The sequence below is a fragment of the Electrona antarctica genome, assembly GCF_951216825.1.
Source record: "Electrona antarctica genome assembly, chromosome: 9".
Lineage (NCBI taxonomy): Eukaryota > Metazoa > Chordata > Actinopteri > Myctophiformes > Myctophidae > Electrona > Electrona antarctica.
Window position 1 is genome coordinate 50,355,041 of NC_136790.1, and position 27,677 is coordinate 50,382,717.

The window sequence follows — 27,677 nt, forward strand, 5'->3', positions numbered from 1 at the left end:
ACATTTTCGCGGTTTTTCAAAAATAGCACCTGCTATTTTTCAATAGCTAAAGTATAACATAATGCTTAGTTAAAACACCAAAAGGGGTTCCCGTCCAGAATGGGTTAAAGGTTGCCACTAGCCATGGACTATAGGGTACACAGTACAGTACGTACCACCAGCAGGTCGTTGAAGAGGAAGATCTCTCTCTGGTGGACCCCCAGCTTCTGAGGCTTGTTGGGGTCTGGCACTTCAAACAGCCTGCAGTAACACACCAGCCTCCGATGGGGGAGAGATAATACCTGCACACGCACACACACGCACGCACGCGCACACACACACACACGCACGCACAAACAAATAATCTAAAAAAAAAGCCATAGCATTTTCTTTTTCTTTTTCTAAATTTAAAGCTGGCAATTCTTCCCGGACGGTTAGCTCAACCGTCTGGGCACCTAGGCTGCTAATCCAGCCTGACGGCGTGCCGCGGGTTCGACTCCCGATCCCCCTTGCCGCGATCTTCCCCTCCCCCCCCCTCCCCGTCATCTCTCTCCCCATTTCCTGTCAGTCTACTTTCAACCTATCAATAAAAGGCAGAAAAAGCCAAAGAAAAAAAGAAAAAAAAAAGCTGGCAATTATTGATTTTTTTTGCCCCTTTTTCAGTGGTTCTCAAAGATTAGATTACCGTAATTTCCGGACTATAAACCACTACTTTTTTCCCCATGCTTGGGACGTGTTGTGAGCTTGAAGATTGTTTGCTATTTTCACTAGTTTGGGTGACAGAGAGATGTTTTTATTTTGGGGCTAAAACTTTTGAGAACCTGAGAATACTTACTGTATTCATATAGATCTTATTATCACCGTCTTAGATCATTCATAATGTGAGTTATTATAACATCACATCACTGTCCTAGATCAGTGATTCCCGACCTGTGTGCCGCGGCACTTTAGTGTGTCGTTTGAAATGGCCACCGGTGTGCCGTTTGATTCAGACAGCAATACATGGCTACCATGTGGTCCGTTGTTGCGTCATTGTTGTTGTCATCCCCACCAGTCTAACGACCCTCGGTCATAGAAATGCTGTTATCTCTATAAAATGGTAAATGGTGCATTTTATATAGCGCCTTTATCCAAGGCGCTTTACAGAGATTGTGCTCTAGTCTATGCAGGGCCGGATTAACACCTCTGAGGGCCCCTGGGCACTGAAGCTCGAAGGGCCCCCCTTTTTGCTGTTTTGGAGCCGTTTTGGGGCAGTTTTATGCCGTTATATTGGCCTATTTCCGGTCGCCTACCCCCCACCCCCCCCCCCCAGAGTGACAGCCAATTTAGCGCATTGTCGCTGCTTTACACACAATTGCACTTTTCAGCTGCCCTTCTCACCAACAATAAAACACTAATCTTTTTAGACACCATTTATTTCATTCGGATAAGCAGGGACATTTTCTGTGGAGCCCCTGGTGCCCAAGGGCCCCTGGGCACGTGCCCAAAGTGCCCATATGGTAGATCCGGCCCTGAGTCTATGGTAACACATCAATACCGCATGGAATCGTGGACAAAATCTTAAACAACGATATCAAAATATTCTTTAGTCTTGGGTCTGGGGGGCTAGATCTCATCAAATGGTGGTCCGTGACGTGGCTCAGATGCAGAATAAATAATGGACCTTGATGTGGAAAAAGGTCGAATCGATTCAATATTCAGACGGTGAAGACAAAGCAAAGCCAGTGTCTTTGTATGGACTGTGGTGTCAGTGAGCGCTGCCTGGCAGACGGTCTCCTCTCTCCGCTCCTCTGTTTGACATTCAGGTGATGTCACCGTGAGAGCACAGGGAGGCTCAGAGTGCATTTGGTACCGAAATAGCTGCAACCTTAGTAAAAAATGCAACATGATCTACATGATATTGTAGCAATTAGAGTGTGCTTTGTCTGAGCAGCACTAACAGGAGTGCAGTGTGTCTTTATAGCAGTGGTGTAAAGCAGTGGTTCCCAATGTGGGGTCCGGGGACCCCCAGGGGTCCTTGAGGGAGTTCCAGGTGGTCCCCAGCTAAATGATAGTTTGGAACCAAATGGACCATTATGGGTCTGTAACTCTGAGAGTGTACAAATGGAACCAAATGGACCTGTTAACTCAAGAGTTAAATCAACATTGATTTTACAATATAAATTGGGGGTCCCAGAGATAGAAATGCCATTAAATGGGGGGTCCGTAGACTAATGCATGTCAAACTGGGGGGTCCTTGAAATTAAACAGGTTGAGAATCACTGGTAGAGCCGTACAAATCTTCTCTTATGGGGGGGTCCCCGGCATATCTTTTCAAATGGGGGGGTCCGCGGGTTAATTAGTGTCAATTGGGGGTCCTTGACATGAAAAAGATTTGGAACCAATGGTGTAAAGTAACCAAGTACAATGTCCGCAAATACTCTACTTGTACTACAAGGACAACTTTTCTCTCCTGTAAAGGAAGCGCGCTGAAATGGAAGCCACTGTTCTCGCAATAATAATTGACCAAACCTGCCTACCGATGATGTCACTGGTATAGGCGTATTTCTGAACTGTCCACTGTACTCCACGGAAACCTTGTTAACCTCGTTTTCAAATATGATGCTTTGTTTGGTCCCGTTAATATTATAAAAAGAGGCATCATTAGTCCTCATGATAGCATATTAAGGCCAGTGACCTTTGTGGCCTCAGTGACCTGTCGGAGGAATAATGGGCAGACACCCCTTGCACCTAATGTACCCATCAGCCATCACAAACCTTCCTACTTCTCTTAGCCCTGTAGATCTCTGTCGTGTACAGTTATTCAGACTGGATATGAATCAAGCAACAAGCTTAACCCATTTAGGCCTGACATCGAAATTTGAAAAATGTCTTCTAAATGCTGACAGTTTTCTGAAATACCTCTATGTTTCTTTATGAGTGGTGCTCAATATTTCATGTCATGGACCACAAAAAAATATATTTATTTGGCCGCCGACCCCCATCTGAAAATATGTTGTTCCAGGGACCCCCCCAGAAGCGAAGATTTGAGTTAAAAATGTTCGATCTGAAAGAATATATATATACAAAGATTTGTGCCACATTTTCCCCGATTTTTCAAAAATAGCAGACATACAAGCTCGTATGAGCTTGTAGATCTGCTATTTTTCAATAGCTAAAGTATCACATAATGCTTAAAAGACCAAAAGGGGTACTTACACATCCCAGGCCGTGGTGCAGAGAGCCGATCTAAAGGAGGCACAAGAGAAAAACATCAATAAGACTGACTGGGGTGTGATGCAGTGTTGACTTCAATAAGACTGACTGGGGTGTGATGTAGTGTTGACTTCAATAAGACTGACTGGGGTGTGATGCAGTGTTGACTTCCTAAGACTGACTGGGGTGTGATGTAGTGTTGACTTCCTAAGACTGACTGGGGTGTGATGCAGTGTTGACTTCCTAAGACTGACTGGGGTGTGATGCAGTGTTGACTTCCTAAGACTGACTGGGGTGTGATGTAGTGTTGACTTCCTAAGACTGACTGGGGTGTGATGCAGTGTTGACTTCCTAAGACTGACTGGGGTGTGATGCAGTGTTGACTTCCTAAGACTGACTGGGGTGTGATGCAGTGTTGACTTCCTAAGACTGACTGGGGTGTGATGTAGTGTTGACTTCCTAAGACTGACTGGGGTGTGATGCAGTGTTGACTTCCTAAGACTGACTGGGGTGTGATGCAGTGTTGACTTCCTAAGACTGACTGGGGTGTGATGCAGTGTTGACTTCCTAAGACTGACTGGGGTGTGATGCAGTGTTGACTTCCTAAGACTGACTGGGGTGTGATGTAGTGTTGACTTCCTAAGACTGACTGGGGTGTGATGCAGTGTTGACTTCCTAAGACTGACTGGGGTGTGATGCAGTGTTGACTTCAATAAGACTGACTGGGGTGTGATGTAGTGTTGACTTCAATAAGACTGACTGGGGTGTGATGCAGTGTTGACTTCAATAAGACTGACTGGGGTGTGATGTAGTGTTGACTTCAATAAGACTGACTGGGGTGTGATGCAGTGTTGACTTCAATAAGACTGACTGGGGTGTGATGCAGTGTTGACTTCCTAAGACTGACTGGGGTGTGATGTAGTGTTGACTTCCTAAGACTGACTGGGGTGTGATGTAGTGTTGACTTCCTAAGACTGACTGGGGTGTGATGTAGTGTTGACTTCCTAAGACTGACTGGGGTGTGATGTAGTGTTGACTTCCTAAGACTGACTGGGGTGTGATGCAGTGTTGACTTCAATAAGACTGACTGGGGTGTGATGTAGTGTTGACTTCCTAAGACTGACTGGGGTGTGATGTAGTGTTGACTTCAATAAGACTGACTGGGGTGTGATGTAGTGTTGACTTCCTAAGACTGACTGGGGTGTGATGCAGTGTTGACTTCAATAAGACTGACTGGGGTGTGATGCAGTGTTGACTTCCTAAGACTGACTGGGGTGTGATGTAGTGTTGACTTCAATAAGACTGACTGGGGTGTGATGTAGTGTTGACTTCAATAAGACTGACTGGGGTGTGATGTAGTGTTGACTTCCTAAGACTGACTGGGGTGTGATGTAGTGTTGACTTCCTAAGACTGACTGGGGTGTGATGTAGTGTTGACTTCAATAAGACTGACTGGGGTGTGATGTAGTGTTGACTTCCTAAGACTGACTGGGGTGTGATGCAGTGTTGACTTCAATAAGACTGACTGGGGTGTGATGTAGTGTTGACTTCAATAAGACTGACTGGGGTGTGATGTAGTGTTGACTTCAATAAGACTGACTGGGGTGTGATGTAGTGTTGACTTCAATAAGACTGACTGGGGTGTGATGTAGTGTTGACTTCCTAAGACTGACTGGGGTGTGATGTAGTGTTGACTTCAATAAGACTGACTGGGGTGTGATGTAGTGTTGACTTCAATAAGACTGACTGGGGTGTGATGTAGTGTTGACTTCAATAAGACTGACTGGGGTGTGATGTAGTGTTGACTTCAATAAGACTGACTGGGGTGTGATGTAGTGTTGACTTCCTAAGACTGACTGGGGTGTGATGCAGTGTTGACTTCCTAAGACTGACTGGGGTGTGATGTAGTGTTGACTTCCTAAGACTGACTGGGGTGTGATGTAGTGTTGACTTCCTAAGACTGACTGGGGTGTGATGCAGTGTTGACTTCCTAAGACTGACTGGGGTGTGATGTAGTGTTGACTTCCTAAGACTGACTGGGGTGTGATGTAGTGTTGACTTCCTAAGACTGACTGGGGTGTGATGTAGTGTTGACTTCAATAAGACTGACTGGGGTGTGATGTAGTGTTGACTTCCTAAGACTGACTGGGGTGTGATGCAGTGTTGACTTCCTAAGACTGACTGGGGTGTGATGTAGTGTTGACTTCCTAAGACTGACTGGGGTGTGATGCAGTGTTGACTTCCTAAGACTGACTGGGGTGTGATGCAGTGTTGACTTCCTAAGACTGACTGGGGTGTGATGTAGTGTTGACTTCCTAAGACTGACTGGGGTGTGATGTAGTGTTGACTTCCTAAGACTGACTGGGGTGTGATGTAGTGTTGACTTCCTAAGACTGACTGGGGTGTGATGTAGTGTTGACTTCAATAAGACTGACTGGGGTGTGATGTAGTGTTGACTTCCTAAGACTGACTGGGGTGTGATGCAGTGTTGACTTCCTAAGACTGACTGGGGTGTGATGTAGTGTTGACTTCCTAAGACTGACTGGGGTGTGATGCAGTGTTGACTTCAATAAGACTGACTGGGGTGTGATGTAGTGTTGACTTCAATAAGACTGACTGGGGTGTGATGCAGTGTTGACTTCAATAAGACTGACTGGGGTGTGATGCAGTGTTGACTTCCTAAGACTGACTGGGGTGTGATGCAGTGTTGACTTCAATAAGACTGACTGGGGTGTGATGCAGTGTTGACTTCAATAAGACTGACTGGGGTGTGATGCAGTGTTGACTTCAATAAGACTGACTGGGGTGTGATGCAGTGTTGACTTCAATAAGACTGACTGGGGTGTGATGCAGTGTTGACTTCCTAAGACTGACTGGGGTGTGATGCAGTGTTGACTTCAATAAGACTGACTGGGGTGTGATGTAGTGTTGACTTCAATAAGACTGACTGGGGTGTGATGCAGTGTTGACTTCAATAAGACTGACTGGGGTGTGATGCAGTGTTGACTTCCTAAGACTGACTGGGGTGTGATGCAGTGTTGACTTCCTCAGACTGACTGGGGTGTGATGTAGTGTTGACTTCCTAAGACTGACTGGGGTGTGATGCAGTGTTGACTTCCTAAGACTGACTGGGGTGTGATGTAGTGTTGACTTCCTAAGACTGACTGGGGTGTGATGTAGTGTTGACTTCCTAAGACTGACTGGGGTGTGATGTAGTGTTGACTTCCTAAGACTGACTGGGGTGTGATGTAGTGTTGACTTCAATAAGACTGACTGGGGTGTGATGTAGTGTTGACTTCCTAAGACTGACTGGGGTGTGATGCAGTGTTGACTTCCTAAGACTGACTGGGGTGTGATGCAGTGTTGACTTCCTAAGACTGACTGGGGTGTGATGCAGTGTTGACTTCAATAAGACTGACTGGGGTGTGATGTAGTGTTGACTTCAATAAGACTGACTGGGGTGTGATGCAGTGTTGACTCCAATAAGACTGACTGGGGTGTGATGCAGTGTTGACTTCCTAAGACTGACTGGGGTGTGATGCAGTGTTGACTTCAATAAGACTGACTGGGGTGTGATGCAGTGTTGACTTCCTAAGACTGACTGGGGTGTGATGCAGTGTTGACTTCAATAAGACTGACTGGGGTGTGATGCAGTGTTGACTTCAATAAGACTGACTGGGGTGTGATGCAGTGTTGACTTCAATAAGACTGACTGGGGTGTGATGCAGTGTTGACTTCAATAAGACTGACTGGGGTGTGATGCAGTGTTGACTTCAATAAGACTGACTGGGGTGTGATGTAGTGTTGACTTCCTAAGACTGACTGGGGTGTGATGTAGTGTTGACTTCCTAAGACTGACTGGGGTGTGATGCAGTGTTGACTTCAATAAGACTGACTGGGGTGTGATGCAGTGTTGACTTCAATAAGACTGACTGGGGTGTGATGCAGTGTTGACTTCAATAAGACTGACTGGGGTGTGATGCAGTGTTGACTTCCTAAGACTGACTGGGGTGTGATGTAGTGTTGACTTCCTAAGACTGACTGGGGTGTGATGCAGTGTTGACTTCCTAAGACTGACTGGGGTGTGATGCAGTGTTGACTTCAATAAGACTGACTGGGGTGTGATGCAGTGTTGACTTCAATAAGACTGACTGGGGTGTGATGCAGTGTTGACTTCAATAAGACTGACTGGGGTGTGATGTAGTGTTGACTTCAATAAGACTGACTGGGGTGTGATGTAGTGTTGACTTCAATAAGACTGACTGGGGTGTGATGTAGTGTTGACTTCAATAAGACTGACTGGGGTGTGATGCAGTGTTGACTTCCTAAGACTGACTGGGGTGTGATGTAGTGTTGACTTCCTAAGACTGACTGGGGTGTGATGTAGTGTTGACTTCAATAAGACTGACTGGGGTGTGATGTAGTGTTGACTTCCTAAGACTGACTGGGGTGTGATGCAGTGTTGACTTCAATAAGACTGACTGGGGTGTGATGCAGTGTTGACTTCAATAAGACTGACTGGGGTGTGATGCAGTGTTGACTTCAATAAGACTGACTGGGGTGTGATGCAGTGTTGACTTCAATAAGACTGACTGGGGTGTGATGTAGTGTTGACTTCAATAAGACTGACTGGGGTGTGATGCAGTGTTGACTTCCTAAGACTGACTGTGGTGTGATGCAGTGTTGACTTCCTAAACTAAAACTATGACGAAAAACTACCTACCTTGTTTCACTGACCAAAACTAAATAAAAACTAAAGGAAAACTATAAGCCATGATGACTAAAACTATGACTAATACTGACAATTTCGGCAACAAATAAAACGTAGACTAAAATGTTAGGGAGGAACTAGTGGAGATTTGGAGAAGAGATCATTTTATGTTTGGTTGCGTTCACTGTGACGCGTTGTATAGCTAGTAGATCGGCTATTTTCAACATGCAACAAAGTGTAAAATCTTCCATTACGACGCCATCAAGGTACCGCCAAAGTTTATAATTTGATTTAGTCGTAGTATATATATATTTTTTGAAGGGCGCTAACCCCTTCAATGCATGGCTTTTGAAGATTACGTCATGTGGCAGCCAAGTCTATGGGATTTTGTTTAAAGCACTTATGACGTAAAGTCTATGGACAAGTCTATGGACTTTAATGTTTGTTTAGGGCCATAAATGACGACGTTAAGACATCATGTGGGCCGATATAAATACAGTGAGCGCTCCTCACTTCACACAAGTGTGATTTATATTTAGGTCATTTTGCAACAGGGGGTCGGTCCATTGTTTCACCACAGGGTCAAAAGGTCAGCTCACCGGTTTCTTCCCCACGATGAGTTTTTCGACTTTCTGCACTTGGGACACGTGGTCCTCGTTGGTCTTCAGCTCTCGCCTCCGGATCCGCTCGTATATCCCTGTCAACATCTCCCTGGGAATGTCCTCCCCGTCGTCCACACCTGACAAAACATCACAATGTGTGTAAAAAAACGAATTGAGGGACTGTCTTCCTTGGCCTACTGACGCCTACTTGTTGCTGGTTTAGTAATAAGGACAACACTCATACTTAAAGGTTTCATTACATCCATTTTCATTTATTTTCATTTTCATGTTTTTTTGTTTTAGGTTTTATGACACCCAATTACACCCACACTACCTGAACTTTGAACGTTCAGTGGATTTTCTGTGGGTTTCTCTGTGTGTTCTGAAGCCTTTTGAGCTGCAGTGAAAACAGGCAAAATCCCTCACAATCAATCTGCTGGCAAATTGGTATGTCTATGTCATCTGTGGGATTTGTGGACTGTTACATCACAGTCCACAGCCAAATCAGAGCACTTGTTTGAGCCAAATTATTCCAAAAACCCGCAGACCACAGAACATCTACTGAATGTTCAAAGTACAGGTGTTTTGGGTGCAATTGAGCTCAGAAAACCTAAAAAAAAGTGTTTAGCGACAAGAACACAACACACTCGTGTACCTCTGAGGTTCTTCACGAAGTCGTCGATCTTCATCTTCCTCTCGGGCTTGACGTTGGGGCTGTACATGTCCGTGTTGAGGAGGATGATGGCGAACGCCAGGATGAAGATGGTGTCTGGGTTCCTGAACTGGCGCACCACCCCGGGGTTACAGATGCAGTACCGCTGGCTGCACACAGGGGGCAGAATGGAGGCACACGCACACGCACACGCGCACACACACACCACACACACACACACACACACACACACACACACACACACACACACACACACACACACACACACACACACACACACACACACACACACACACACACACACGGTTCATTTGTCACGGGTCATTTTGGAGACTGCGCGAGATAACAATAGTATGTATTCACAATGTATTTGTCTAAAAAGAGTTGTGGGGGATGGGGGAGTGGGTGGGAGAGGATGTGCAAGCTAACTGTATCTGTACGTTTGTATTGTACATTGTGTATTGTGTACTGTCTATTGTGTAACTGTACTGTATTGTATGTATGTTTTGCCTGTGTATGGGACCCCCTCTAAAATGAGGTCTGCATCTCAAGGGGCTATCATTTCAATACAATTCTGACCAATCCTGACCTTCTCAAGCCAGGTGCTATCTATCTCCCTGCTCTTAATGTTTAATTGTGCCGAGCAGGGAGAAAAATGTAGGAGAGCCGAATGCCAAGATAAAATAGTATATGCACACTTGTATTCTCATTCTATAATAAATATTGGTTAAATCTATTCGTGAGTTATCTGACTGAACTTGAGAAATTTGAGTTTTGGTCGCTCGCAAGTGTGGCAATTTTGTAAAAAAGTACAATATTTCTATTTGAAATGTAGTACAGCGAAAGTCATCAGCTTGCAATAAACAGAAACAAAAAAAACAACAAATAGAGCCTTCTCCAAAAAATATACCAACACTTACTCAATGAAAATGTACTGTCCACCACCACTGTATACTGAAGTGCTTATTCTAAGGTGTGGAGAAAAGCTAGAGATTTAAAAAACGGACACACAGGCCCCGAAGGGGACATCGTTTCCCCCAGAATACTTTCTGTTTTGGATCAGGACGTGACTTTGCCTCATCTTGTGACCATGACAGTCACAAGATGACTGGTGGTCATCTTGTGACTGGTGGTGTTTATAACTTATATGGACGTAGAACACCTTTAGGGAGAAGAATATCCTTCTCATGGAGTCTGGTGGTGCTTATAATGATGTAGAACACCTTGAAGGAGAAGAATAAACTCGTCTTCTAAAGACTGGAGTTATGGTGGTGTTTATAAGGATTATTGCCTGCCGTCTCTCCTACAGCATGGAATTGTGGACAAAACATTATCCAACGATAACAAAATATTCTACGCTTTGAGTCTGAGAGGCTAAATCTCATCAAATGCTGGTCAAATGCTTTTTTTTCTTTTTTACTTTTTGAAAATCTTTTGAAAAATACCGATTTTGTTTTTAGTTAATAAACGTGAAAAAAGCGGGAAAAAAATAACATTTTCTCGTAACCCGCTGTTTGGGAAACAGTGTATTAAAGTATATCGATGCTCACCTGTAGTATATTTTATCTAATGAAGGTCTATTGATGCTCACCTGTAGTATTATATTTTATCTAATTAAGGTCTATTGATGCTCACCTGTAGTAGTATATTTTATCTAATTAAGGTCTATTGATGCTCACCTGTAGTATATTTAATCTAATTAAGGTCTATTGATGCTCACCTGTAGGCCTCGATGAGTCTCTCCACCTTCTGAGCCTCTCCCTGGACCCTGATGTGAGACTGGAACCTCCTGAGAGCCTCGTCCAGCTCCATGGAGGAGAAGTCCATCTCATCTACCACACAGCTGAACACACACACACACACACACACACACACACACACACACACACACACACACACACACACACACACACACACACACACACACACACACACACACACACACACACACACACACACACACACACACACACACACACACACACACACACACACACACACACACACACACACACACGGAGGTCAGTATATGTGTGCAAAAACAAAGCTGGATTCACACACACACCACCAGGGCCAACTTAAACGCACACAGAAGCATTTGTACATGTTACACAGATTAGCCACGTTGACTTACTTCCACACAGTCAATCCACATGTTTTGTTAGATTTTTACCCCCTTTTCTCCCCCATTTTGTCATCATGCCAATTAGTTCATCACGCACACATTCCTGTGAATGCGAACGTGATGGCGGGCAGGCACTTTACCACTGCACCACACACTCAAAACATACATTTTAGCAGCCTTTGTTAGACAAGACATTCAGATATTTCGTCTGTGTAACATACATAAACATAGATGGACTAACAGACTGTGCGTAATTGCAATAGTTTTGCAGGCTTCGTTATGGCTCAACCAATCCCAGGCAGGCTTGATTATTATATGGCTCTACCAATCCAAAACAGGCTTGGTTTTTGGCTCAGCCAATCCCAGACTGGCTTGGTTACGGCTCAACCAATCCCAGACAGGCTTGGTTACGGCCGGTACAGCCCGAGGCGGCTGTGTAGTTGGTGTGAGGTTACTGCAGTGCAGCTGAGCTGTCTCACGTGTTGAGGGATTTAAACCGTAAAGCTCTTAGTCACACATGGGGCCTTGCTCTCCTCTCCTCTCCTCTCTACCTCTACGGTGCTGTGCTTCCAGTGGAATCACTGAGTCACAGCAGGGTTCAGACCAGGCAGCGTGTGCACCATGCAGGGTGCAATAGTTTACATCAGTGGTATCCAGACTTTTGATTAGATGTTTGCCCGGGACCCAAACTAGTGAAAATAGCAGATCTACAAGCGCACAACACGTCGCTTCGTGCAGATTGTAGCTTGTAGATCGGCTATTTTCATAACTTCTTAAAAGGGGCATTCCACTCATTTTCATTTCATTAACATGTTCTGTCCATCCGACGTGTCCACACCTAGGGAATCCAACCGACGGGTTGCAATGACGCGTGTACACGTCCTAGGGCATCCTCAATGATATCAAACGAGAGAAGAATATTCTGAACTTTTTCCTATTTTTTATTTTTGAGTGAGACTCCAAGGCCACCATACGCTTCGCTTTTCGTTCATGGTCCGGTCCGGTCTGTTTACTGCTGCAGAAAGAATGCCTCGTCTCTCCTAATCCAGGGCGCTCTCCGTGGTTTTGATCTGATGGATATACTAATCTCTTCATTTCTGACTTCTCAACTGCCTCTCGTTCAAAATATGAACGCGATGGATTATTTCGCGATAATATTGAAACGAGAGAAAGGTATCAAGCAAAGCAGGTATGTGTGTGCACAACAGTGACATTTGGTTTTGAAAACCAACCAAATGCTATTTTCGTGCTCGGACAGACACATGCAGCCAGGGACAGTCCTGTTTTGGGAAACACTGGTTCAGATTACGTAACAAATCAATCAATCCCTGCTGGATCTCGTGACGTGTTGCTTTGTCATTCCTTCATTCATTCATTCGTTCGTTCATTCGTTCATTCATTCATTCATTCATTCCTTCATTCCTTCATTCCTTCATTCATTCATTCATTCCTTCATTCCTTCATTCCTTCATTCATTCATTCCTTCATTCATTCCTTCATTCATATCAACTCACTCCAGTACGTCTCTGTTGAACTGTTCATTCATATTAACTCACTCCAGTACGTCTCTGTTGAACTGTTCATTCACATTAACTCACTCCAGTACGTCTCCGTTGAACTGTTCATTCACATTAACTCACTCCAGTACGTCTCTGTTGAACTGTTCATCACATTAACTCACTCCAGTACGTCTCTGTTGAACTGTTCATCACATTAACTCACTCCAGTACGTCTCTGTTGAACTGTTCTTTCATATTAACTCACTCCAGTAGGTCTCTGTTGAACTGTTCATTCATATTAACTCACTCCAGTAGGTCTCTGTTGAACTGTTCATTCATATTAACTCACTCCAGTACGTCTCTGTTGAACTGTTCATCACATTAACTCACTCCAGTACGTCTCTGTTGAACTGTTCATTCATATTAACTCACTCCAGTAGGTCTCTGTTGAACTGTTCATTCATATTAACTCACTCCAGTATGTCTCTGTTGAACTGTTCTTTCACATTAACTCACTCCAGTACGTCTCTGTTGAACTGTTCGTTCATATTAACTCACTCCAGTACGTCTCTGTTGAACTGTTCTTTCATATTAACTCACTCCAGTACGTCTCTGTTGAACTGTTCATTCATATTAACTCACTCCAGTACGTCTCTGTTGAACTGTTCATTCATATTAACTCACTCCAGTACATCTCTGTTGAACTGCTTCTGCCGGTTGCCCAGGAACTCTCCAATCATCTGCCTGCTCAGACCCTTTCTCTGCAGCAGGAAGTGAGCCACACCCACGGGCGTGTCCGGAACGAAGCTCCGCTCGATCAGATACTGGACGCCTTTCTCTGGTTTCCTGTGTATGAGAGAGAGGGGCAGAGAGAGAGAGAGAGAGAGAGAGATAGAGCGAGAGAGAGAGAGAGAGAGAGAGAGAGAGAGAGAGAGACGGAGAGAGAGAGAGTACATTTGTATTGCACATTTCAACAACATGGAGTACTAAACACAAAACATTTTCACAGTCCACACCCTTTCAGAGGTTGAGTCTGATGAGGTAGTGCCTCTAGACTCTAGAGGCACTACCTCTACCTAAATATGTACCTGAGGGGGCTTTAGAATAGCGGCACTGGCATTACATATAGGACAAATGGACTTGGAAATGGGAAATAGAGGGGGAGAAATCTATTAGTTAGGAGGGTTTTGTATTTAATTTGTAATGCTACAGACATTTGTGCATAGCAACACTGTTGAAAACAAAATATTGCATTGCGAGTTTGAGCTTACAAGCCCCTTTTGTCAATCAATCAAGTCACCTTTAACTCAAGTGGCAGATTCCAAAAATATTTTTTTATATATTTAAATTAAATATTATTTAGGGACATGTCCTGTGATCTACCTGTACAGCCTTTTGTGTAGCGTGTATATATACGTACTTGTTGAAGAGGTTGAGTCCGATGCGGTAGTGCCTCTTGCGGATGATGTCGTGGCTGAAGGCCGGCGAGTCCCAGCTGTTGCGCGTCTCCTTGTGGTACGTCTGCTTGCTGAGCGCGTGCTCGCGCAGGCTGTCGCGCGACGACGACTCGGAGCTGCAGTTGATGGTGTCGTTGGAGTTGGACGTGCTGTTGACGCTGTCGTTGTCGCCGTCCGAGAAGTCCGACTCCGACTTGCTCTGCCGGTTCATCATGGCCACCGACGCCGTGCCGTTGTGCGACAGGTGGAGGCTGCCGGCGGACTCCAGTTGGGGGCGGGGCGGCCGCTGGTGGTGGGGGCTGCCGGCGGACTCCAGTTGGGGGCGGGGGGGGCGCTGGTGGTGGGGGTGGGTGTTGTGGTGGGCCCCCCTGGGTGGTGGGGGGGCGGCCCCGGGGTCCTCTTCCCTGGACGGAGGCCTGGGAACAAACGATTACATCATCCGTCACCAGCAGGTCGCAATTATTTTAGATTGATCGTGGGTTTTTTTTTTTGCATAACTCGCCGGCATCAAATCCATTCATGTTACATATAGGGACGGAGCTCGTTCATTTTTATTGATAACAAGCACCTTATCGATCAGACTTATCGAGCTGGGTTCTTATCGAGCCCAACTATCGAGCATTTTCTATTGCGTGCACCCAAACAGGGCGAGTGGGACCCTATAGCAACCGGGCCGATTCTAAAAAATGGAAAATATAAACTGCCTTAGAACGAGCAGAGGTGGACATTTACTTAAGTAAATCTGTTCTTAAGTACAAATGTTGTACTCAAGTCAGTACTTAAGTACAAATGTTGTATTTAAGTACAGTACTTAAGTAGAAATTCTGTACTTAAGTACAGAATTAAGTAAATTCACTTAAAGGGGGTCTCTAAGGTATGTTAATGACATGGTAAAATGTTGAAAATGAGTGGAATGCCCCTTTAAGTGTCCACCTCTGAGAACGAGTAGACGTGTCCTGTCCGGAGCACCAAGAGTTTTTATTTGACAGGACGAGTATACTCGCGTTAAGGATCCCAACCCTAATCTCTGTGGTCCTGTACCTGGAGGAGTGCGGCCCCCGGGGGGGCAGGGCGTGGCTGACGTGCTTGGGCGGGCTGCTCTGGTGGTGGTTGCCGTGGCTCCGTGGCGGCTCGTAGGAGGCGCTCTGCCTCTTGGAGGCGGCGGAGCTGCGGTCCGAGCGGTCGCTCAGCTCCGCCGAGCTGTCGCTGGGCGGCTCGATGGTCAGCAGGGGAAGGCGCTCCACGCGCAGGCGCTGCTGCTGCTGCTCCTGGGTGACGGTGACAGAACATTTTAGATTTTTAGTTTACTCATATAGTCTTTGGAATGAAACCAGTGTTGTTTTTGGCAGACTTTTTTTATTTTAGTTTTAGTCATAGTCTCTTGAATAGTTTAGTTACATTTTAGTCACCTGGAATGATTTAGTGATTTAGCTCACAACGCGTCGCAGCGTGACGCGTTGTGAGCTTGTAGATCGTCTATTTTCAGCATGCAACTAATTGTAAAATGACTTATTCTGGATCTCTTGTCCACTTGTCTTGTCCCCTCCTAACATTTTAGTCTTAGTCATCGTAGCTTAGTTTTTATTTAGTTTCCATTTAGTTTTCGTCAGTGGAAAAAGGTAGTCGACGAACATTTTTCGTCTTAGTTTTAGTCGACGAAAACAACACTGAATGAAACTTAACCCATTTACACCTGACCTCAATTCTACAAAATGTCTACAAAAATGTCTACAAAAAAAAGGCGTTTTTTTTCTCCCGTTTTTGTAGGCCTCAAGATCAGTTAGAATTCTAGATTATAGTCACCAATGTACACAGTTTTATTTATTTTTTACACAATTGGTAGTTAAACAACTAGTCGACTAGTAAACTAGGCAACTAGTCAACTAGTAAAAATGACTAGAAGTGAAAGCCCTACCTGGCGCTCCAGGGAGGGCGTGCTGCGGCCGCTGGTGTCCGACATATCGCCGCCACCGCCGCCTCCCTTGTCGACGTCCTTGCTGTGCGCGGCGGCCGTCGACCAGTAGTCCCCCTGCTGGGAGTTGAGCGAGCGCGGCCGCACGTCCGACTCGGTGCTGGACGGCCGGTCCATGGAGCGGTGGGACAGCGCGCTGGACGGAGGGCGGTCCAGGGAGGACTGGTGGTGGTGGTGCGACAGCGGCAGTGGAGGAGACAGCTCCTCCTCGTCGATGTAGAGGGTGACGTCGCTGTAAGAGGCCCTCATCTTGTCCAGCTTGTCAGGGTGTGCGGATTTGACCTGCGTGGTGGATGCAGGCATTGGTTGGTTGGTTGGTTGAATGCTTTATTCACACATTGTAGAACACAGTAGAGCAAGTGCAATCACGCAAACATTGTAGTCCTATGTGTTCAATTCATCATTGGGACATACAACTAGACAGTCAATGCAATACAAATCATTGTCAATACCAGGAGCAGTAATAGCCACACACGCACGCACGCGCACACACGCACACACACACACACACACACACACACACACACACACACACACACACACACACACACACACACACACACACACACACACACACACACACACACACACACACACACACACACACACACACACACACACACACACACACACACACACACACACACACACCTTTGCTGATTAGACAGAGTTTTATCAGAGCAGCAGCATTATTGGCTTAGGAAAGGAACAAAAGGGGCTCCTGTATTTTACCATCAGTTAATATGGTGGTACATAGAGAGCCAAATACTTTCTGAGGTGGTACTTCAATATAAAAAGGTTGGGAACCAATGTGTTAGATGGTCAAATTGGGTGGTCCGTGAACGCTTTTGAGATCTTCAAGTGAGCCCCAGCTGATCCATAAAAGGTTGAGAGCCAGTGATGCATATCAAAAGCAATACAATTAGATTTCTACGTTATACATTTGCATCCTCCGACCTATACCTGGTAGCTGACAATGTCCCTTTCTGAGTCCTGGCGGCCTCTAGTGGTGGTGGCGTGCTGCTCGGGCGGGCCGTCCTCGCCGCCGTGCAGGCTGCGACAGTTCAGGGCGTCGTCGATGGACTCCGCCAGAGACTTGACCTGCCTGGAGAACGCGTCCTCCAGCTCCGTGATGGCGTCCGCGAAGTCCGCCTGAGCCGCGGCGCCGCCGCCGCCGCCGCCGGGGGATTTGGCGGCCGGGGGGACATCGGCGGCCATATTGTCCCCTCCGCACTCGGAGCGCACTAGCGCGGCGCCCATTTTGCCGCTGCTGCTGCCGTTCTCGCTCAACGACACCTGCTTTCCCTCGAAGTATGAGCTGTGGACTTTCTCTACGGGCCCGTCGAAGGAGAACTGCATCCTCATGTTGGACAGCACGATGCGCCGGGACATGCGGTTCTCCGACATGGAGCTCCGCAGCCGCTCAAAGTTCTTGTTCATCTGGTACTGGCGGAAGGCCGTCTGGATGGTGCGCGCCGCATGCCGGGTTATGAAGCGCCCTCCGTATTTGCGTTCCAGCATCTCCACCTGCGTTTTAGGAGAGGAACACGTTAACAAAAAGGAACAACATTGTCGGCTACCTTTTTTCATCGATAAATAATAACTAAGCTATGATGACTAAATATACTGACAATTTGGTCCACATGAAAAGTATAGACTAAAATGTTAGGGAGGGATTCTTATATGAGGCGATCTAAAATCCCCAGTATGGGGATTACAATGCAAATGAAAAGTACATGAACGTGTGGACTTGCGCCCTCTACCGATATTGACGACAGACTTTTGACAGCAGACTATAGAGCGTCGCAGTCCCGCCTCCTACCCTGGACCAGGAAATGACACCCAATGCATTATTCTCATAGACATTTCTTAAAGTATTTATTTAAAGACGGTTACGCCGCGGACAAAGCCAACTCGAGTCGTGACAACTCATGACAACACAAACAATATTTTGGACCAAACAAATAATTAGAAAGAAGAAAAAAACGGCAGGTTACAACACTTTTTTTGTTGTTTTTCTTCTTTGTAATTATTTGTTTGGTCCAAAATATTGTTTGTGTTGTCATGAGTTGTCACGACTCGAGTTGGCCTTGTCCGCGGCGTAACCGTCTTTAAATAAATACTTTAAGAAATGTCTATGAGAATAATGCATTGGGTTTTATTTCCTGGTCCAGGGTAGGAGGCGGGACTGCGACGCTCTATAGCACAGGGGTTCTCAACGTTTTTGGCCGGGGACCCCCGGAAATGCTTTGGCAATGTCTCGAGACCCCCGCCCCGCCCTCTCCCGACCCCAAATATAAATTGACTGCTACAATAACCTTAATATCTCTCTATGTCTCTATAGACAATACACCATAAATAAATACTGAAACCAGATATAAGCATTAGGGAAGGTGTATGCATGTACTATGTGTACTATATGTAAACTCTTCATTTCCACTTTCCAGCCATTCAGTTGCAAGAAAGAAAAAAAAATATATATATATATATATATATTTTTTAAATAATTTGGGGACCCCCGAAAATAATTTGGCGACCCCCCCGAGGGGTCACGACCCACGGGTTGAGAACCCCTGCTATAGCAGACTATACATACAGTACTGCCAACCAGGTGAAGAAATCACAGATTGGGGCTTTAACCATCGCTTTATATTAAATATTCGAGACTATTAAGATTGTATTGAAGGTTCTTCTGAACATATTGCTAGTCTGACCACTTCAAATGCTCTCCTCTTACTGATTCATTCATCAATTTATCTATTTTCGGAATAAAATAATACATGTTGGGAACCCGTGTTTTATACGCACACTACTGTCTTTACTGCTGAATCATGGCTGTAATTTAAATGAATTTACCCGCTGAGGTTAATCAATCAATCAATCAATCAATCCAGAATGTAATAAACCACTCATAGACATGAAGTGAGGCATTATAGTCAACCACCATTACAGTCAGTCGGTGCCATCTGGTTTAGATTACTTTTCAAATATGTCATGTCTAATTTATAATGCTTCCACTGTCTCTCAAAGCATTGTCCTAAAGATCCTCATTTTCTAGAGAAAAGACCCACTTTGTAATGCCAAAAATCTGCCTCTTTTTACGCGTGAAATAACAGATGGGGCCCCTGTTTCTTTTGGCAGGGGCTTACATTTTAAATGGTAAATGGTGCATTTATATAGCGCCTTTATCCAAGGCGCTTTACATAGATTGTGCATTACATTCACCCATTCACATTCACACACACGTCCATACAGGCATACACTGATGGCGGCGGAAACCATGCAAGGCACCAACCAGCACATCAGGAGCGGAGTGGTTCAGTGTCCTGCTCAAGGACACTTCGACACGGTTCGAACTGGCAACCTTGCGGTTGCCATCCAGCCACTCTACCCCTGAGCGAATACGAGACTGCTCGCCCCTTTACCAACTCGCCCCGGGCGTACAGCCGGCGGAACAGCGCGGCCTGGTATTCCTAAAGTAATCTAAGTAAATGATGCTTAAACGGTTAAACCTAACCTTATTCCTAACCTCAACCTCAGTAAAACGATGCCTAAACCTAACCCTATTCCTAAACTTAACCCCAGTAAAACTATGCCTAACCCTAAACTTATTTCTAACCTTATTCTCAGTAAAACAAAATAAAGAATACAAGAACCGCCGCACCGAGCTGTCGGCGTGAGGTCGGCGGAAAAAATCTGGGGCGAGATGGAATTGGGGCGACCTGACCTGTTACCCCCTGAGCCACCGCCGCCACTGTCATTTTGAAGTTAGTCTACCAAAACAAACAATGAAAACACCAAAATACAGCGAGAGGACAATGCACTTCTGCAGGTAAACACCACAACACTACTCCAGTGGTGCATGTGAATATAACGTAGTTATTAAGTAGTTCCGGTTATTTGGTGGGGGTCTGGGGGCCACCCATTAGTTGAGAGGCCACCCATTAGAATGAGAGGCCTGCTCTGCCGAAAACGTCGCGATTTTTGTATACCACACCATATTTCCCAAATTGCATCATGCTTTAACACTAGCATGTCTGAATTAAAATCACTACTACTATGACGGCTAACGGTCAGGCTGACCGGTGTTTTTCGTGCAATTCCATTGGCCACTCTCTCCCTGCATCTCTTCACACCTCTCCCCCCGTGGCGGGGGGTTGACGACTTGCCATTGTCTTCTAAATGTCACATTCCAACTAATTCAAGGCAGCGTTTCAACTCGACAGGACAACTCAAAGTTATTTTTCAACATGTATTTATTTAGCTATGCTCAATAGATAGGTGGAAACAATACGCCAGTCAGTCAACACACCATATTTCACCATATTTTTGATGCGCTGATATATGAAATGAATATGCGCGACAGCTGTGCGTGCGTGCGTGCAAATCAGAAAAGTTTAGGCTACAGACAAAGGAGTTGGGAGTTTGGGAGCGGCCGGCTAGCCACATATTAGCCTATATATATTTTAAAAATACCCAGCATAATTGTTGGGAAGGCTAAGCCTGGCCTAGCCGCCGCCTATGATCGATGTCATTTATATATATTTGATTTATTGTGCCAGCAGAGAGATCCGTAGCAGCAGCACGGTTTATATACACACCATAGGATAGATCAAGTCATGTGACGCATCACCGCCACAAATAGTGCTACAGCGTTATCTAAAATGCACTTCCGCATACCTCACCGTCAGTTACTTGGATATTTTCTCCCTCTCCACGAGAGAGGGAGGGAGAGAGAAAAAAGAGAGCCGTGATGCGTGGAAATCAGTTCCACTGGTCGCGTGCAGAAAAGTTATTTTCTTTTTCATTTCAGTTTACCAAACTATAATTATAGTGACGATGTGAGCGCTATATATTCAATATAGCGCTAGCTATAGCTAGTTTCTGTACCATACCACGTTCCTATGTCGAACAATGCCCGTCTCCAGCCGGGAGGAAGGTGTGAACAGCACGGCTTGTGGGGGAGAAAGGGTGAGGGCTCTAAGAGCGGTCCCACGGACCGCAAAAGAGCAGACATTTTAGTAGAATTATGTCTAAAATCATATTTCCAAAACGTTTCAGATGAAAAAAAAAACAGAGATGGTTTGAATCGAACATTTAGAAAAAGTCATGCAAGGGGAACTTTCTCAGGACTTCATGGGCAAAGAAAATCCACTTCAAAATTTCAAAATCGGTCAGCCTGACCGCTCCGACGCGCTAGTGTTAATTAGCATGTGACAATTGTGACATGTAAAAAAATAGGGGGTTTTCATGATTCTGAACCCATTCCAAGCATTAGATTTGCACGAAAAACACTCCTTGGCCTAAATTCGGCCATAGCCACTTTGCCAAAATGTGCCCAAATGTGCTGACGTCATCACTGCTGACGTCATCACATTTGTGCTGACCTCATCACGTTTGTGATGACGGCTATGGCCGTTTTTAGGCCAAGGAGTGTTTTTCGTGCAAGACAAATGCTTGGAATGGATTCAGAGTAATGAAAACCCCCTAGTTTGACATGTCACAAATGTCACATGCTACTTCAAGCATGATGACATTTGGGAAATTTTGCCTTATATTGGTTGTATGGTGTGGTATACAAAAATGGCCATAACTCTTTTTCGCAATGTTTTCGGCAGAGCAGGCCTCTCATTCTGTGGACCTTAATGACCAGGTGAATAGAGAAAACACAAATAAAAAGTACGGCATGACATCACAGGTTAATCCTTAACCGTTGAGCTTTTGGGCCTGTGGTTCCCCAGCTATCTAAACAGAAATTAGAAAGTCCATAGACTAGATTTAAAAAGTCAGACGTTGGAGGCGCTATCGCCCCTCAAAAAGCTGTGATTTGTGTGAGGGACCTGCATGGGAGCTGAATCTCTTTCAACAGGTCCATATATAGAAGTCACATCAATCATCAAAATAGTTTAGCCAGAGAATGGTCACTGGATTGATGTTTTGGACTCGACTATAATGACATCACAATGTCGTCGTCACAATCATGCCCTTTAAAATACAATGTTAACTAAACAAAATGTCATTCAGCGACTTTTACTAAATGATCCTACTTCTAGTAAGAACTTCTGAAGACTATAGTGGTCAACACTGCTGTGTATCTGAACACGCTGTCTGTCTGCTGTGTAGCTGAACACACTGTCTGTCTGCTGTGTAGCTGAACACACTGTCTGTCTGCCCTGTAGCTGAACACACTGTCTGTCTGCTGTGTAGCTGAACACACTGTCTGTCTGCTGTGTAGCTGAACACACTGTCTGCTGTGTAGCTGAACACACTGTCTGTCTGTCTGCTGTGTAGCTGAACACACTGCCTGTGTGCTGTGTAGCTGAACACACTCTGTCTGCTGTGTAGCTGAACACACTGTCTGTCTGTCTGCTGTGCAGCTGAACACACTGTCTGTCTGCTGTGTAGCTGAACACACCGTCTGCTGTGCAGCTGAACACGTCTGTCTGTCTGCTGTGTAGCTGAACACACCGTCCACTGTGAAGTGAAGGCAAATTGTCAATTTCGACAATTTGCCATATTTGGGGGATCAACAGTCATCGCCTTTGCAGATTGGTTTAACCTCCCGCGACATCTGTGCTTCTGATCCAATAAGTGGTAGCACACACAGCAGGACTCTATACTTAAACAGAACAAGACTTGAACAATTCAACTTGATCCGCGGTGCGAGAAATGTCCCGTACATGGACGGTACATCTGAAGGGAGGACTGGGGACATACAGTCGGGCTGCAGTAGCAGTAGAGCACGAGGTGTACTACTTTGGAGGATTCGGTGACCCAGAAACACCCAGCAACAAGCCCCAGCTTGGTGTCAATGTTTTCAACACAGTGTCTTTATGCTGGAGGAAGTTGCCTCCGGTGACAGCTGGCACAGGAAAAGGTCACCCAATTGATGTTCCCTCCATGCACTGGGGCTACACAGCTGTACTGATAGGAGATACCATCTACCTCTGGGGAGGAGGGGTGCCTTACTGTAACGTGCTTTATGCATTCGATGTCGCCACCCACCGTTGGTTCAAACCCAGGGTTTCATGGACTCGACCGGAGGAGAGGACCAACCACTCAGCCTGTGTCTTGGGGAAGGTCATGTTTATCCATGGAGGATTGACCCGGCTGGATAGATGGACTAACGACACCTACAAGTTGGACACCACCACAATGGCCTGGTCTTTAATCGACACCAAGGATAGTCTAAGAAGGATGAGACGCGAAGACCGTACGGGCGACGCCATGTTGCTTTGGAAGGAAAGAAACATGCGCAATGGGCTATATGCAGCCAACACTTCCGCGTTCAGCTTCCTTGGTCTCAACTGCGCATGTTTCTTTCCTTCCAAAGCAACATGGCGTCGCCCGTACGGTCTTCGCGTCTCATCCTTCTTAGACTATCCTTGATCGACACCGGAGGAACGGAACCACCTGTTTCAACTCATCACTCTGCCACCATCATCATGCAGACCTGGAAACCGTCATACACGCATTCATATCTTCACGACTGGATTACTGCAATTCAATATACTCTGGTATGAGCAAAAAAAATAATATATATCTCGCCTCCAGATGGTGCAGAACTCTGCGGCTCGCCTTCTCACCAACACAAGAAAACGTGAGCATATCACACCTATTTTAGCTACCCTTCACTGGCTCCCTGTGAGCTACAGAATTGATTTTAAGATTTTATTGATTACTTTTAAAGCTCTACATGGTCTAGCTCCCATTTATATAACAGACTTGCTGAAACCCCATAACCCTGTACGCTGCCTCAGATCTGCGGATAAGGCCCTCCTAGTTCCTCTAGCAACACGTCTGGTCACTCGGGGTGACCGGGCCTTTGCGGCTCGGGCACCTTTGCTTTGGAACTCCCTACCACTGGCTCTTAGGTTAGCAGAATCAGTGTCTTCTTTTAAAACGCTTTTAAAAACACATCTATATGCCAAGTGTTTTTCCTAATATTGTTTTTAATTGTTTTATTGACCTGTTATTTTCTTCATATTTTATTGTTTCTGATGTCTTGATGTTTTGTTGTTTTGATGTTTCCTGTTTTATAACCTGTCTGTAAAGCACTTTGTAACTATATGTTTGGAAAGGTGCTATACAAATAAAATTCATTCATTCATTCATTCAAAGATGTTTGTATTTGGGAGCTCGCGGGGCAAAGACCCCAAAGACCCCGTCAGCGTGTTTGACACAGAGACCAACCGCTGGCTAAACAACACGCCTCGTGCACGTCCTCTTCCACACAAATGCTACGTCGTTCAGCCCTTATCTACACTGGGGAACTGTACATATATGGTGATGGACACTAGGGGGAACAAAAGATTCACGATTAGCGTGTGTACGTTCAATGCAGAGACCTTCACCTGGAAGAAAGTTCAGGCCAAAGGGAAAGGCCCAGGTCCAGTGCATTTGGATCATCATTATTTGAATTCTGATAATGTTGATAATAATTTTAGCTTTGTTATGGTGGGACATCGTATCATCGTGTCATCTCATTATTCTGATGACATGTTCATACTAGACTTGAGTCCTCCCAGTCTAAAGACGTCATGTAAGCTCGCTGTTATCCGGTATGGTCTGGACCAGTCGGAACTCCCACACAACATCAGGTGGGAAATGGCAACCATGACAACCAACAGCAACAAGAAGAAAGTTCGTTTCTGACGTTCTATCGTTGGTCCTGTCACTGTGTTTTGTTGTGGCTTTCCTCTTAGCTCCATTTAGCTCATCATAACATTAGCTGCTGCTGTAGCCACTCGCTCCGCACTGCGACGTTCAGAGTATGGGGTTTTACTCCCATTGGCTTAGGAGGCAGCCAATCATCATGGCTAGGTCTTACTTTTCAGGATTCCAATAAAAAAAATAGTAAAAAAAAAAATATTCAGGATTTAAATGCAAAAATAGCTGATCTACAAGATCAAAGCGCGTCACAGCGCGACGTGTTTTGAGCTTGTAGATCGGCTATTTTTGCTACGACAAAAAATATGCAAGGTGGCCCTCTGAGTGAGTGTGGATTTATAGTGGCCCTCTCCATTGTCAAAGTTGCCCACCCCTGCTGCTGTAGACAACTACTGTGGGCTCGCTGGAGCAAGCCCACAATAGAGCGTCGCAGTCCCGCCCTCTTTCATGACGACGCCAGGCCCAGGAAATGATTCCCAATGCATTTTTCCCATAGACATTTCAAAAAGTATTTATTTAAAGACGGTTACGCCGCGGACAAAGCCAACTCATGACAACAAACACAATATTTTGGACCAAACAAATAATTACAAAGAAGAAAAACAACAAAAAAAGTGTTGTAACCTGCCGTTTTTTTTCCCTTTCTAATTATTTGTTCGGCCCAAAAAAATGTGTTTGTTGTCATGATTTGTCACGACAGAGTTGGCTTTGTACGAGGCTTAAAAGGTCTTTAAATAAATACTTTTTGAAATGTCTATGAGGAAAATGAGCGGAGAATCATTTCCTGGGCCCTGGTAGGGGGCGGGACTGCGACGCTCTATAGAGAACTAAGACGTGAAAACACCCAAGGGCCAACTAACTACATCTCCTACCTATCATAATGTACTTTCAGACCATAATACGGTCCATATAGTCCATCTCGCCAAAAAAACTAAAAGATCTTTTGGCAAGCGCCTGCAGTGATGGAAGTGAAGGAGCCTCTCTATGCTCAACTGGAGCCCGGAAGCAATATATTGATAACAATGTTTGTAATATTAGTGATGGAGGGAAGCAGAGTGTGTGTGTGGTTGATGTCATTCCAGCGCACACGCATTAGATGAGACAGAAAGTGTCATGTACTATTGTACTATTGGACTTGTTCTTGTTATAGTTAAACCCATTATTTTGGTGTTTTAAGCATTATGTTATACTTTAGCTATTGAAAAATAGCAGATCTACAAGCTCATAGCGCGGCACCGAGTGCCACGCTACAAGCTTGTAGATCTGTTTTTTTTTTTATCTTGAAAATGTGGCGTTTTTAACTCAAATATTTGCTTCTGGAACAACGTATTTTCAGATGGGGGTCGGCGGCCAATTAGATATAATTTCTGGGGTCTTTGACATGAAATAATTTAAAAACCACTGACACAGAAACATAGGAAAACTGTCAGGATTCCGAAGTAATCTTTTTTAGAAATGTGTGTGCACACACACACTCGCGCACACACGCACACGCAATGAGGACAGGAAGCGAAGACCATACGGTGGACTCCATGTTGCTCCCTTCTGCGTTCAGCTTCCTTTGTCTCAGTTGCGCATGTTTCTTTCCTTCCATGGAGCAACATGGAGTCCATGTCTTCGCCTCCTAACCTTATTTAATTAACCTTGACTTTGACAAAGCCGTACGTACCTGTTTGTCCTGGAGGTCGGCCGACAGCTCATAGCTCTCGGACAGCGAGCGGGAGCGTTTCAGGGCCTCCTCCTCGGCCTGCTTGCGGAGGACGGAGGAGTGCGAGTGTTGCAGCTTGGGCCTGCGGGGCCGGTCTCTGTGGTCTCTGTGGTGGTGGTATCCGCCGCCGGGCAGCGGCGCGGTCGTCACGTGGTGGTGGTGGTCGTGGGGGTCGCCGTACGGCTGGCTGTCTGGGTGCTCCGGAGAGCCCCGCCCCTCGTCGTCGTGGCTCACTGGCGCCCCCCTGTGGCTGTAGCTGCTGCTCTCCAACGAGGAGGAGCCCCCCACCTCACTGCCGGGACCATCGCCTTCGACACTGAGGAAGAGACAAAGACAATAGAGAGCCTGGGGTTAGTCTACATGCAGCGAGGAGTTCCAAAACGTTTCAGTCCGCGAAAAAAAAACATATTTGAACTGGGGACCCCCACCACCCCACCCTGGGGACCCCCACCCTGGGGACCCTACCACCCCACCCTGGGGACCCCCACCACCCCACCCTGGCACGCACATGGAATTGTAGGCACAATAACATTTAGTTCGACTCGGTTTCACAAATAAATATTGTGAAAATAGTGGAACTACAAGCTCACAACGCCTCACACTGGGAGGCGTTGTGAGCTTGTAGATTGGCTATTTTCTACACAAGCAGATCCACAAGCTCGAATTTTTTTATTTATTTGAATCCTGAAAAGTAACAGTTTTGGACACACAAGGTTTCCACCCGACAGAGACAATTATGTAAAGAAACAACAGCGAGCAAATCTGTTCCCTCATCTCGGGGCAGACGGCACTGATTTACAGATATGAAAACTGCATTGAGAGATCGGGCCACGAGTCACAGACAAGGACAGAGAGAGAAGATGGACGGGCACTGCGTCAGGCTCCCGGAACTGGTGGCGAGCAAACGGACACTGTGGGAGCCAACCCAGCCCAGCAGAGCTGACAACACTGCAGAAACCCTGATGCTACACCAAGAGGGAGTAGACCAGTAGAGGACAGTGATTCACGAGTGCCTCCCGAGTGGGTGTGTTACGGTCCGTAAGAACTTGGCTCAAACACCAGGACCATACCATAATAACTCAACAC

At 45.7% G+C, this 27,677-nt stretch overlaps 1 protein-coding gene across 5 annotated transcripts in view; it reads right to left on the reverse strand.

Annotated features, from left to right (window-relative positions):
- Positions 1 to 27,677, reverse strand: part of LOC306929378 (IQ motif and SEC7 domain-containing protein 1-like) — a 256,833-nt gene that overhangs the window by 14,709 nt on the left and 214,447 nt on the right. For 3 of the 5 annotated variants that reach the window (XM_079509883.1, XM_079509886.1, XM_079509887.1), the window contains 11 exons: positions 26,553 to 26,907; positions 17,177 to 17,740; positions 16,157 to 16,495; positions 15,283 to 15,509; positions 14,205 to 14,657; positions 13,469 to 13,630; positions 10,881 to 11,003; positions 9,143 to 9,309; positions 8,485 to 8,624; positions 3,178 to 3,207; positions 156 to 281 (listed from right to left, as the gene is read on the reverse strand). In XM_079509883.1, coding sequence (XP_079366009.1) covers positions 156 to 281; positions 3,178 to 3,207; positions 8,485 to 8,624; positions 9,143 to 9,309; positions 10,881 to 11,003; positions 13,469 to 13,630; positions 14,205 to 14,657; positions 15,283 to 15,509; positions 16,157 to 16,495; positions 17,177 to 17,740; positions 26,553 to 26,907 — 2,686 coding nt within the window. The remainder of the gene's footprint in view (positions 1 to 155; positions 282 to 3,177; positions 3,208 to 8,484; positions 8,625 to 9,142; positions 9,310 to 10,880; positions 11,004 to 13,468; positions 13,631 to 14,204; positions 14,658 to 15,282; positions 15,510 to 16,156; positions 16,496 to 17,176; positions 17,741 to 26,552; positions 26,908 to 27,677) is intronic. The other 2 variants (XM_079509885.1, XM_079509884.1) reach the window with 2 other exon arrangements.